At 43.2% G+C, this 13,332-nt stretch overlaps 1 protein-coding gene across 1 annotated transcript in view; it reads right to left on the bottom strand.

The window, feature by feature from the left end:
* The window catches only part of MUC5B (mucin 5B, oligomeric mucus/gel-forming), a 45,248-nt gene that overhangs the window by 18,471 nt on the left and 13,445 nt on the right, over nt 1-13,332 (bottom strand). Inside the window, exons 14-28 of the mRNA XM_054390737.1 lie at nt 12,702-12,796; nt 11,355-11,481; nt 10,275-10,530; nt 9,187-9,239; nt 8,600-8,700; nt 7,233-7,384; nt 6,675-6,813; nt 6,474-6,587; nt 5,789-5,968; nt 4,805-5,044; nt 4,001-4,157; nt 2,987-3,115; nt 2,290-2,416; nt 1,079-1,122; nt 792-986 (exon numbers count right to left, since the gene is read on the bottom strand). Of these exons, the coding sequence (XP_054246712.1) occupies nt 792-986; nt 1,079-1,122; nt 2,290-2,416; nt 2,987-3,115; nt 4,001-4,157; nt 4,805-5,044; nt 5,789-5,968; nt 6,474-6,587; nt 6,675-6,813; nt 7,233-7,384; nt 8,600-8,700; nt 9,187-9,239; nt 10,275-10,530; nt 11,355-11,481; nt 12,702-12,796 (2,109 nt within the window). The remainder of the gene's footprint in view (nt 1-791; nt 987-1,078; nt 1,123-2,289; nt 2,417-2,986; nt 3,116-4,000; nt 4,158-4,804; nt 5,045-5,788; nt 5,969-6,473; nt 6,588-6,674; nt 6,814-7,232; nt 7,385-8,599; nt 8,701-9,186; nt 9,240-10,274; nt 10,531-11,354; nt 11,482-12,701; nt 12,797-13,332) is intronic.

Here is a 13,332-nt window from a genome sequence, read left to right as displayed (position 1 = left end):
GAATGTAGATACATAAGATAATGGGATCTCACAATTGCTGTGTTGTAAGCAAGAGGTGGTTTTGTTCTCCTTGCTTCTGTCTCCGTGTTTGCCTCCTCCCTGGAGCTGTTCTAGGCCAGGCTGTTTAAGGCCTTAAGTAACCTGGGCTAGTGGGAGGGGTCACTGCCCAAGGCAGGGCAGTTGGAACTGGATGATCTTTAAGGTCCCTTCCAACCCAACCCATTCTGTAGTTCTATGATCGTTGTACTTATTTACACTCAACTGCATGACCGCAGAAGCTTTAAAACATTTGCAGAGGTTAATGATTTCTCTACTTAGTTTATAACAGATAAATAAATATAGAAAATACAAATATATTGCATTTTATTTGTATGTTTATATTATAGATTTGGAAATATTTTGTATTTAGAGTATTGTAATATTCTAACATGTAATATGTTTGTAATTCTTTGCATTTACTTATATTTTAGAGTTATATATTTATATTATACATATTTATGAATATTTTCTATTTAGAATATTTTAATAAGAGCCATTCTGTGATCTTATCTAATTTTTTTCCCCCCTCTGGGAAAACCATGGTGAAACATGGAGACAGAGTTTGTAAGAAACTCCTTGGTTATTGTTGTCTTTAACAACTGAAGCTAGCAGATGAATTGGTGGCTCCAGCAGAAGCCAGCAGTTTCAAGTAATGTGATACACCATTAACAGAGGTCAAGACCGTGCCTTTCAGGCAGTTTTCAGTCCCTTCCAGACATTTCCCAGTTATTTCAAGGAGCAGTCATGCATACCTGAAGCAGTAGTCGTGGGCTGAATCGTGGAAAATGTAAATGGGGTGGTTGTGGCGATACCACATCTGGAGACATCTCTGTTTATCGTTCCGTTGGCATCACACATTGCACTGAGACACCATCCTGTCCCATCTGTGGTGTTGTAGATGAGTTCCCCATATTTATAACTCTTCTCTTCATAAATGCAGTTGCATGCTGTAATGCAGAAGAAGGTTTTTGGTCAGGTATCTGTGAAAAGGCAACATACAGTATTTCATCTTCTTACTAATTCTTCTTGTCTGCCTTACCTTTTTCATCAAACTTGCACTGTATACCCTCTGAGGCACATTCACTGAAACGAAAAACATAAAAGCCTATTTTATTTGGTTACAAGGTATTTATTTTATCCTTTATTTATCTTTCTTCCATCAACCAAAGAAACAACACTTTATTTCTGTTTATTCATTGAGTGTCCAGTTCCTGTTGGCTTCATTTTTTAATTGTTTTTTTTTCCATTGTTTTCCAAAACCTTTCTTTATATGAAATCCAAAGTTATAGTTAGAGTTGTAGCTAAATATTATGCAAAGCTACAGGTCAAAGTAGAAGTCAAGCCTTGCTTGAGACATTCCTCCTTTCCTCCTCATCACTTCCCTTGTGCTTGCAATGTTTAGGTACCAAAAAGCAAGCTAAAAAGGAAAAGAGTTTAAATACTCTTACAAGAAGTGTAAGAATGGAATTAAATCCTTGGAAACAGACTTCTATAGGACATTCATACTCCTGGAACAGTGTTCCTCCTGCAACTGGAACGGGAAATAGGGAAATAGAATCATAAAATGGTTTGGGTTGGAAGGGACCCCAAAGTTCCGATCCTCTGCCATGGGCAGGGAATACCTCCCACTAGACTATATTGCTTGAGGCCTGATCCAACCTGTCCTTGAACACCTTCAGGGAGGAGGCATCCACAACCTCCCTGGGCAACCTGTTGCATTGTCTCACCACCCTCACTGGAAAGAATTTCTTCCTAATCTCCAGTCTCAATCTCCCCTCTTCCAGCTCAAAGCCATTGTCCCTCATCCTGTCACCAAGCCCTTGTAAAAAGTCCCCTTCCAGCTTTCTTGCAGCCCCTTCAGGTACTGGAAGGCTGCTCTAAAGTCTCCCTGGAGCCTTTTCTTCTCCAGGCTGAACAGCCCCAGCTCCCTCTGCTTGTCCCCATATGGGAGGTTCTGCAGCCCTCTGATCGTCTTTGTGGCCTCCTCTGGACCTGCTTCAGCAGTTCAATGTCCTTCATGTGCTGGGGGCACCAGTCATAAAGGTCTTACTGGTCTTTTATCTTTATGTTGAGGATTTACAAGACCTTCTTACTACTAATGCAGTAAGAAAATTGTCATTAGATAGTAAGACATGATTGTTGCACAGTCAGGATGGACTCATCCTGTCATGTGACAGGATCATGCGATATCTCTTGGTTGTTCAGGTGGTTTTCCCTTGTACACAAGCAGGCTGGTGGCTCAACTCTTACCAGACTTGACATTCATCCCGTTTGTATATCTTTCCATCTTCATCATCATAACAGTCACAGAGACTGACACACTTCATTTGATCCTCATGAAAATAGGGCCTGTCTGGTGGGCAGTTGGGGTAGCAGCCTGAAGAAAGCAAAAGGGCAGTGAGAAGGTAGAACAGGTGATAGTGATTCTGTCAGCATAAGTTTTATTTGTGCAGAGTGTATTTGCAGGTCTTGTTTTCCATAGTCATAATTTTAGTTACTTATTTTTCTCCCCAATAGTTCTAGGAAGCTGTGCAGAGTACTGCATCAACAGAGCTCAGCCACAAGGACTTAGTCCCAGAGAGCTTTTTTAACTCCAGTTTCCATAATCTGCCTTTACTCATGTGGATATACATAGAATTAGAGGTTGGTCTGAGTTGGGAGTGATGTTTAAAAATCATCTAGTCCAACCTCCTGCACTTAGCAGGGACATCTGCAACTAGAGTAGGTTGCTCAGAGCCCCAAACAACCTGATCTTGAACATTACCAGGGATGGGACATCTACCACCTCTGTGAGCAATCTGGGCCATTGTTTCACAACCCTCAGCATTCAAAACGTTGAAGAGAATTGAATGGTGCCAATACAGATGAGGAGGAAAACATATTTTTAATGGTCTTTAAAGGAATGTAAGAAAAGTACCCACTCCAAGGTACTTGCAACTCTTTTTACCTTCTAAACCTGGCAAGTTATTGCTGCATGTTCCATTTGGGTTCTTACAGGTCTTCATACAAGGGGCTCCACAAGGCTTGTAGTGCCATTCACACTCCTCATGTTGATTGTAGTAATCGCAGAAGAGTGCTAAAGAGAAACAGAAATTCAGACATGTTTAAAAAAAAAAAAAACCTCAAAGAGTTTTTTGTTGTTGGTGGTTTTATTCATGCCTGCTCATCATATCCCTGCAGTGCTCCTTGAAGAGTCTGGAAAACCAGGAATGAACAGGTGTAACTGTGTGACCACTGAAACAGCTCAATGTGAAAAGTCTGTACAGTGAGGTTATAATGCACAGATCCACAGAGTGCAGGTTGGAAGGGACCCCAAGGATCATCTGTTCCAACCTTTCTAGGTGATGGCTCAGCACCCTGAGTCTTAAAACTGACCAATGTTGGGGACTCCACTGCTGCCCTTGGGAGATGATTCCAGTGTCCAACTGTTCTCATGGGCAAACATTTTCTTCTGAAGTCCAATGTGAATCTCCCCACGGGTAACTTGTCCCCCCTTGGGGGATGATTCCAGTGTCCAACTGTTCTCATGGGCAAACATTTTCTTCTGAAGTCCAGTGTGAATCTCCCCACAGGTAACTTGTCCCCCCTTGGGAGATGATTCCAGTGTCCAACTGTTCTCATGGGCAAACATTTTCTTCTGAAGTCCAATGTGAATCTCCCCACGGGTAACTTGTCCCCCCTTGTCTTTTCCATGGGACTCCTTGTCAAAAGAGAGTCTCCATCTTCTTCGTAGCCATCCTTCATGTACTGGTCTATGGTGACAAGGTCTGCCCTAGGCCTCCTCTTCACAAGTCTGAACAAACTCATCTCTCTCAGCCTTTCCTCACATGGCAGGGCTTCCAGCCCTCTGATCATTCTCCTAGCCCTTCTCTGGACACTTTTTAGCCTGTCTGCATCTTTTGTGCAAGGCTGTGTTCATTTAACTACACTCTCAGAAGAAGTATTATGACAGAAAACTCACGGCAGATGGATGGAGTTCTCCAGGCCACGCAGACGCCAACTTCACTGCACGCTTGAGCGTAGGCAGCTACGGCCGTGCAGAAGCAATCACAGTCTCCTCCACTGTCACAGGCACAGGAATCTTTAACACATTCTTGGTAATATTCTGCAGGTTCAACCTGTTAGTAAAAAGAGATGTAGTATCATCCAACATTCCCATCTAAATTCTTCCTTAGCTTTGCTAAGGAGTAGTTGATTTTAAATGATTTTAGAAAAATACCTCCATCAGTAATTTCTTTTTCTTTGGTTTATACAGACTGCTAAACACCACAAGGGATAGATGATGGAGCTAAAAAAATGTACTGACAGACTTTTAGACAGCAAGACTTGTGTCCCAGTGGAAGATTAGATTCATCTTCCCGGGCAATATTAGGCACTTCAAAATGAAGGTCTCTAGCACTGGAAAGAACTGAGGTAGTATGAAGAGCACAATTGCCCAGTGTTAGGCAGAGGCTATGCTGATACTTCATAACCATGTTATGATTTCACTGAGCCTGTGTTCTGTGCATGAATCCCACTACAAGACAAAGTGCAGTAACTATGAAATGATTATTCTTCCAAAGCAGCTCCCTATTTCCTGTGAACTAAATGCCATTTTCTCTCTTACATGTAGATCTATAAAGCAAGATTGATTTCAGATTCCCTGACACAAGTCATAATGAAGCATGCTAATGAACTAGTCGTGTGTGCTGAAAGGCATGGGGAAAGCAGCTCTAGTAACACACAGGCCTGATCTTCACACAGCCACCTGCTGCCTGAGTAGTACCTGAGAGTGACAGGCAGCAAAGACGTTGCTGTTGATGATGCTACACTGCCTCTCTGACCAGGACTTGCGGTAAGGGTTGGCAGAGCAGGGGTCCTTTATGCTTTGAGCATCAGGACACGTAGAAGATACTTTCCAGCTGTTTCCAAACTCTAGGACATTCTCTACTACATATTGACTCCTCGTAGTAAAGTCATTGATGCCGTTGCCATCATAATTTCCACAGAGGCCACAGACCTGGCCCTGCAAAAGGAAGTAAATAATAATGGATGAGAGAAAATCATAAACAATATCTGAGACTGCAAGAATATTTGAAATTGAGCCCCTAGAGTGGTGTCATTCCATTCTGTCATTCCTGAACTTCTTCATCCTTTGCTATCCCAGCAGGACAACACAACCACTAACGCTAGAAGGATACTGGGGTTGCTTCCTTGTTGAAAAGTCAACAGCAGTATCTTGTTGATTATAAATCTGAGCAATCAAACCACCTTTGTAGTTATAACTTTTTGCTTTGAGGAATGTCTTCAACAAGGAAACGAAAACTTGCAGGTGGCAATTGTTGAGGTGGAATTTCCTGTGTTCCAGTTTGTAGCTGTTGCCTCTATCATTGAAAAGAGACTAGCACCTTCTTCTTCACGCCCACCCTTCAGGTATCTATGAACATTAGTAAGATCTCCTTGTCCAGACTAAACAGCCTCAGATCTCTCAGCCTTTCCTCATCAGACAGACGTTCCAGTCCCTTCACCATCCTCATAGCCCTTTGTTGGACCCTCTCTAGTGTATCCCTGTCCCACTTGAACTGGGGAGGGACCTGCAGCAGGATGATGACATGGCTTGCTGAGCCACCAGAGGAATGAAAACCAACATGGACTGTCCTGCAGGAATGCTAACGACCTCATCTGCTTGGGATTTTGGCATGGCCTCAACAAAACTAAAACCCAGTCCATATCTGCACTGTAAATTGCCATTTAAGTGCTAGTTCCTCACCTTAAAACCAGGGCTGAGCTTGATGAAGATGCTGGTTTTCTTGTCCCACATGAGGACCAGTCCACTGATGGTCTCAATTACCAGGTACATACCCATAGAACGGACTGTGTATGGCACCTCATCATTCTGCCCCCTCTTTACCACACTGACACGCTCCTCACCAAGGATCAGTTCATAGCTCTGAAGAAGGAGGAGAAGGTAATTAGAAGTGAACTCAGCTGTGCTCTTAAACATCATCTTCTCCTTTTAAGAGCACCACAAATCGTTCACATAATGAAAGCAAGTGATTCAAATGTGATAAATCAAACTATATTGATCAAATCTCAGGTTTCTGGACTTGAGGTGGAAAAGGTAATTTAGATGGTGTGAGTCAAAAAGGTGTTCTGGCAGTCTCTGTTGCACAGAGTGAGATAATCTTCTGTAGTGATAGGCTAAATCTCTTCTTCTAAGGACAATTTTCCTGTTAATCTGTAGTTTGCCCAAGAATGGTATAAGATCAGGCAGGAAATGGAAAAGTGGGAAGCTCTACCAAACATTTCACTTCAATCCAGGTGAAGCTTAATATATGAGTCGATCTGCTTTTAAAAATATCTTTCTCCCTTCCTTAAAGCAATGGATATCTAGGCCTCTCCTAAGCCTTAGACAGATACAGGACAAAACCTGTCTCCACACAAAACCTTCTTACCTCCAAGAAAACTTTGATAGATTTTGAGCAAGTTGTTCCAGTGTTACCACAGGGAATATTTTCGGTGATAACCCTGAAGGTCCCACTGGTGATTCCACTCTTCCCACAGTGACTCTGGACAGAGAGTAACATTTTCAAATCCATTATTTTTGTAGACACGATCAAGATTGTGTTTCATTTACTATTCCTAGTTATCAGTACCTGAACTAGTGTGTATTCACAGTTTCCATTGAAGCTGAACCTTTTGTCATCAAAGGTCTTATAATGACCATCTCCATAAACAGCACAAGTGCCCAGACACTGATTTTTGGTGCATTCCCACTTCCTATTCTTGCAGACACTAGGAATGAGAAGAAAACAATTTAATAATAAACCAGCTCTCTGTTTTGTGTAGACACATCCCAACAACCCAGAATTTGTTTGGCAGCTTCCAGTCAATGTTGTATTGATTCTGGAGTTAAAATAGTTCTTTACATTTTCCCCACAAATAATCAAATCCAAGTTCTCTGCTACTCCAAAAGCATTAACTATCAGTTAATACTTCATGAATGCTGTTGCCCCAAAGGTTTCCATCCATCCTGTGTTTTAGCTATCTGCCTGCTTGAGAAGAAAACCTGCTCATATCATTTAAGCCAAACCTAAAAGATCCACCAGCTGATGAAGTGTGCAACCCACATCTTTCCTTACTGCTCTACTGCTTATGCTCTTTGGAAAGGCAAATGGTGGAACTGGGAAGGCTGCTTCTGAGGAAATCCTTACCAGGTGTTGCAGTCAACGCTGATCTTTTCCCCAGGCTGGTATGTGGCTTCATTGTGAATACAAGGACATTGCTCTTCAGGAATACAACCACCATTCCCATCTAACACGAGCCCATTTGGGCACACACAGCCAGATACACATTGTGTGCTATACTGAAAAGGCAAAAGGAAGAAGTCATTTCAGAATGAAATCATCAGAGTAGAAAAAGGAAGATGAAATTCTCCTAAAGTGTCTTTGTATGGTCTTATTTGAGCCCATCTTAAATGGGAGAGGACTACAGAGTAATTCTAGGATGGGAACAAAAAGGAAGTTTTTAGCCATTGATTTCATAGAATATACGTCTGTTAAAGAGAAATGTTTTAGAATCATAGAATGGTCAGGGTTGGAAAGGACCTCAAGGATCCAACCCCACTGCCATGGGCCGGGACACCTCCCACTAGATCAGGTTGCTCACAGCCACATCCAGCCTGGTCTTAAAAACCTCCAGGGATGAGGCTTCCACCACCTCCCTGGGCAACTTGTTCTAGTGTTTCACCACCCTTATGGTGAAAAGTTTCTTCCTAACATCCAATCTGAATCTCCCCACTTCTAGTTTTGCTCCATTCCCCTTAGTCCTATCACCACCTAACATCCTAAAAAGTCCCTCACCAGCTTTCTTGTAAACCCCCTTTGGATACTGGAAGGCCACAATAAAGTCTCCTTGGAGCCTTCTCCTCACCAAACTGAATAGCCCCAACTCTCTCAGTCTGTCTCCAGACAGACTGATTCTGGGAGCTTGGGAAATCTGAAATAAATGGAATCTTAACTCTTGCTGTGTGTTAGCTGGAGAAGCTTTGCACTTCATAGGGGGTGATTTGAGACTGAGGGAAGGTTTAAAAGGAAAACAAAACAAAACAAAACAAAGTATTTTTTCCCAGTTTGGTTGAATTACATTGAAACTTATTTATCTCATATGCTGATTATTCCTGCAATGGCATGTGGTCACCATGCACCTAGGTGGAGTAATAGAATTAGGTGTGCAAGAGGTTCACATCTGCATCATGGTATGAGAAAGATTTCTCCTAACCAGTTTATAGCCAGTCATATTCTCCTAAAGAAGTAAAATGCATGGCAGAGCCCTGGACATTTCCCTACTGATTGCTTTTACCTGCAGTAGCTGAAGGAAGTAGACACTATTCTTATGAATTATAGTGGATGCTACTTTATTTTATTTTGGTCTAATGCTTCATAACATGGTTTTAGGCTACAAGAGCAAAGCATCTGTGTTGTAGATTCGGAGTAGTTCAGATAGATATATCAATGACCTCAGCACCAAGAGCACAGGCAAAACGTGGCTCCAGCATTTAATGCAACCCTGATATACTTACACACTTCATATCTAGAGTCTGGCAGCTTTTTTGACATCCTGCTCCAGTTTTTCCTGCAGTGGCATTTCTACAGTCGAAGTAGACCAAGGGAGATTCACAGACTAGAAAGAGGAGAGAAGTGAGAGTGGTAAGAAATGCCACAAGCTTTATGCCATAACTGTAGTCACTGAAACCATCTAGAAACTCTTTGCAAATTGCACATTTCAGTTCTTGGGGATTGCTGTTGCTATTTAATCTACTAATAATTCAATCTACTAGGAGACTCACTAGCAGAGCACTGAATTCTCAGTGCAAACAAAACAAAACAACGACTCTCCCCCAAAAAACCCAAACCAAAACAAAAAAAAAAAAAAAACCACAACCCCACCACAGTATTTCAGAAACAAATCTTTATGCAAAAGAGCTTTTATCAGGAATCTAGGCTCACTCCTGCTTTTCATGCTAGCTATTGCACTATAGCTAAATGAGAAATACTTCTATTATTTAAAAATCCATCAAGAAAAATGAATCCTAGTAACTATTTCTGACCAAAACCTGACACAGACAAAAAGATAAATAGAAGATTATTATTTTTTTTTTGTTTTTACCTAGAGCTGAATTGGGTGCTCCAATGCAATTCAATTTTCCCTCGATGCAATTGCTGTAAGAGAGAATAGTTGGTTTTGTTTTTTTTTGTTTGTTTGTTTGTTGGGGTGTTTTCCCCCCCTCAAACCATATATTGGAACTGAGAGCTACTTTTCTTTTGCCAGGGTTGAGAATTTTCCAAAGGAATTCCACAAGGCTGTTTTGCAGTCTCAGGAAATAATTTCCCTCAGTGCTGCTTTTATATGATTGGCACTATTGCTTAACAAGAGAAAAATCATAGGCTGGAGTATGTGTGAAGTCTCTGCTTGTAGCTTACTGTCCCATAGGATCAATCCTTGCTGGTGTTATCATAACAAATAACAGCAATCATTAAGAAATCATGGAAGCAAATCTAAAATGCACCTAAATACAATTGTTCTGTTGATCTGGAAATATCATAGAACCATGTAGGTTGGTCATCAAGTCCAACCATCAACCCAGCACTGCCAGGTCACCACTGAACTGGGCCACTCAGCACCACATCTACATGGCTTTGAAACACCTACAGGGATGGGGACTCCACCACTTCCCTGGGGAGCCTGTTCCAGTGCTTGACAACCTTTTGGGGGAAGAAATTGTTCCTCACGTCCAACTTAAGCCTTCCCTGGCACAACTTGAGGCCGTTTCATCTTGTCTTATCCTCCCTTCCAGCCCTTCTTGTAGATGGGTGTCACACTTGCTAGCCTGCAGTCAGCGTGGACCTCCTTGGTTAGGCAGGACTGCTGGTAAATGTTGGAAAGCGGCTTGGTGAGCACTTCCACTTCCACCAGCTCCCTCAGCACCACTGGATCCTATCCAGCCCTGTTGATTTGTGTACATCTAAGTGGTAAGCACCTGGCTAACCATCTTCCCTTGGATTCTGGGGGCTTCATTCTGATCCCCATCCCAGCTTCCAGCTCTGGGAATGTGTACAATCCTTAAATGTTGAAATGAAGTGGGAAAAAAAAAAAGAGAGAACTTGAAATTACAAACCAGGCAAGGCAGAGGGAGAGCAGTTTAAATGGTAAACACATGTCCTATTGCTTGAGAGTTTGGGGAAAGACTCACTTACCAAACAAGTCCATTTTCCCGGATAACTTCTCCGAGAGGCAGTGGAGTTCCTCTGTAGTAGCAGGGGCACTCTTTAGCAGGCACACATTTACCACTCTCGTCCATGTAGGTTCCATTTACACAGGTGCAGCCATCAACTGGGACAAACTTGATGCTGCAGGTGACATCAGGCTCGCTCAGAGAGCGGCAGGTGGGGTGGCAGGAAGAGATGGTGTAGCTGTAGCTGAGGGATTTGGGACATGAGGTGGTGTACTTTGCTTGAGAGAGGAAAATAGAATGTTTGTTAGTTCCAGGTGATCATTTTTGGTGAGAAAAAATGAGATCATAGGCAGCAGAAATAGCATGGAGACAATACACCTCTGCCTATGCTGCATATTTTATTTAAATGTATTTCTGAATACATCCACAGTTAGACCCAAAAGTCTACAGTACATGTGGAGGAAGTGATGTATGTAAAGATGAAGATGCTTTCTCTGATGGAATTTTGGAAAGAAATCTCCATTGGGTGCTACCATAAGAATGGGAAATAGAGAAACCCAGGTCATAGAATCATAGAATGGTTTGGGCTAGAAGGGACCTTAAGGATCAGCTGGTTCCAACCCCCTTCCCATGGGCAATGATGCCTCCCACTAGACCAAGTTGCTCAAGGCCTCATCCAGCCTGGCCCTAAACACCTCCAGGGAAGGGACATCCACAGCCTCCCTGGACAACCTGTTCCAGTGTCTCCGCACCCTCACTCTCAACAATTTCTTCCTCATCTCCAGTCTCAATATCCCCTCTTCCAGATTAAAGCTCTTGCTCCTCATCGTATCACTACAAGCCCTTGTCAAAAGTCCCTCCCCCTCTTCCCTGCAGCCCCTTCAGGTATTGGAAGGCTACTCTAAGGTCTCTTCTCCAGGCTGAACGTCCCCAACTCTCTCATCCTGTCCACATAGGGGAGGTGCTCTAGCCCTCTAATCATCTTTGTGACCCTCCTCTGGACCCACTCCAACTGTTCTATGTCCTTCTTGTTGTGGAGACCCCAGAACTGATCTCTGCTCAGCAGTTTTCATCGATGGGGGGGATGGTTAAGAGTGCTTACAGCAGACATTGGTCCTCCACCCGGGGAGCTGGATTCCTTTTGCAGCACAAGCTCTCACATAGGAAGAGAGGGCTGCACACATGCAGTCCTCACTGTTTTCACAGTTGCAGGTGTCAAACATGCAGTTCTAAGAAGAGAGAAAAAGGAACACTTAGCACTGGTAATGTTGCTCGTCTGAAGAATAAAAAGAGCATTATCATTCTGCTCTTCAACACTAATCCTTCTTCAGGTATGCTCACTCACAGACACACTAACACAGCCTTACCACTTTCCACTCTGTGTCTATATTTCCTGGCAGGGAGAGTAAAGGTAATGGAAATTCAGTCGATGCCTAAAGCTGTTATTGGCAAATAATGGCCTTAAAGTCTGTTCAGCTTCATCTTCCTCTGAACCACAGTTATGAGCATAACCAACACACAAGACTCTACAAAGCTCTGTTCACAGTACCCAGCCAAGACATGGCATTCCACCAGTGTCCACACCTGGGTGATTCACTGTGAGGAGAAATATTTGCCACAGGCTGATAGTAGAATGGTAATAATTAGCTCATGAGTTTTCTGTGTCAAGTAGTTATTAATGAACCATGAGGCTGGTGAGACAAGAATTCAGGGACATTCATAGAATCAAACAATTGTAAGGGTTGGAAAGTACCTCAAGGATCATTCAGCTCCAACCCCCCTACCATGGGCAGGGATGCTTTCCACTAGATCAGGCTGCCCAGAGCCACATCCTGCCTGGACTTAAAAACCTCCAGGGATGAGGGTTCTACCACCTCCCTGGGCAACCTGGTGCAGTGTCTTATGGTGAAGAACTTCTTTTTAACACCTACTTTAAATCTCCCCTCCTCTAGCTTGGATCCATTCCCCTTAGTCCTCTCACTCCCTAAGGTCCCTCCCCAGCTTTCTTGTAGCCCCCTTCAGATACTGGAAGGCCACAAGAAGGTCTCCTTGGAGCCTTCTCTTCCCCAGACTGAACAACCCCAACTCCCTCAGCCTGTCTTCAAACATTTGACAAGGCTTTTACATACACTTCCTATTCTATGTGTATATCCATCCAGGAGTAAATAGCTGCTTTTTCACTTGCAAGCAAGTCAAGACCTTGAAGCCAAGACTGCCAACTGAAGTAGGGCAATGTTACAACACAAACAGACACACATGTTGAGAGAAGGAAGTGCTGCAGTACACAAATGAAAATAGAGGTGTTGTGTAAGACGGGAGTCATGTCTAGAACAGTCCCTTCTTGGATAATCATTGAATGGTGAGGGGTTGAAAGGGACCTCCAGAGATCACCAAGGATGATCCTCTTCCTATTGGCTCTAAAGGAAAAGAATAAAATCCAACAAAGTACCGAGTAGTGAACAGAGGGATTCACTGCGTAGTGACAGGCAGCAAAAGGTCCTGTGCTGTTAGTGAGTAGTCCACACCAGTGCTGAGCATATTTTTCTGTGAGGGGAACACACAACATGAATGAACATTACTCTTTGCACTCCGTAAGTTCTCAAACCACACTGCCCTGGCCTATGGAACCAATTCTGAAATGACACCAGACCTCTCAATCTCCTTCCATTTTTTCCCCACTTAGTTTGTGGGCTAAGGCTCCTAAATCTTACAGAATCATAGAATGGTCCAGGCCGGAAGAGACCTCCAAAGGTCATCCAGTCCGACGTCCCCGCAGTCAGCAGGGACATCCCAACTAGATCAGGTTGCCCAGGCCCTTGTCAAACCCTACCTTGAATATCTCCAGGGAAGGGGCCTCAACCACCTCCCTGGGCAACCTGTTCCAGTGTTCCACCACCTTCACAGTAAAGAACTTGTTCCTAATATCCAGTCTGCCCTTCTCTAGTTTGAAGCCATTGCCCCTTGTCCTATCACTGCAGGCCCTAGTAAACAGTCTCTCTCCATCCTTGTTGAAGGGAGTGAATGAAATATTGGCAGATACTCCTGCAATTCATTCCTCTAATACCAAGCTGTCAGCTTAG

Source organism: Indicator indicator, chromosome 21 (genome assembly GCF_027791375.1).
Source record: "Indicator indicator isolate 239-I01 chromosome 21, UM_Iind_1.1, whole genome shotgun sequence".
NCBI lineage: Eukaryota > Metazoa > Chordata > Aves > Piciformes > Indicatoridae > Indicator > Indicator indicator.
The sequence above is the reverse complement of the archived record's forward strand: the minus strand, read 5'-3'. Positions and strand labels throughout refer to the sequence as shown.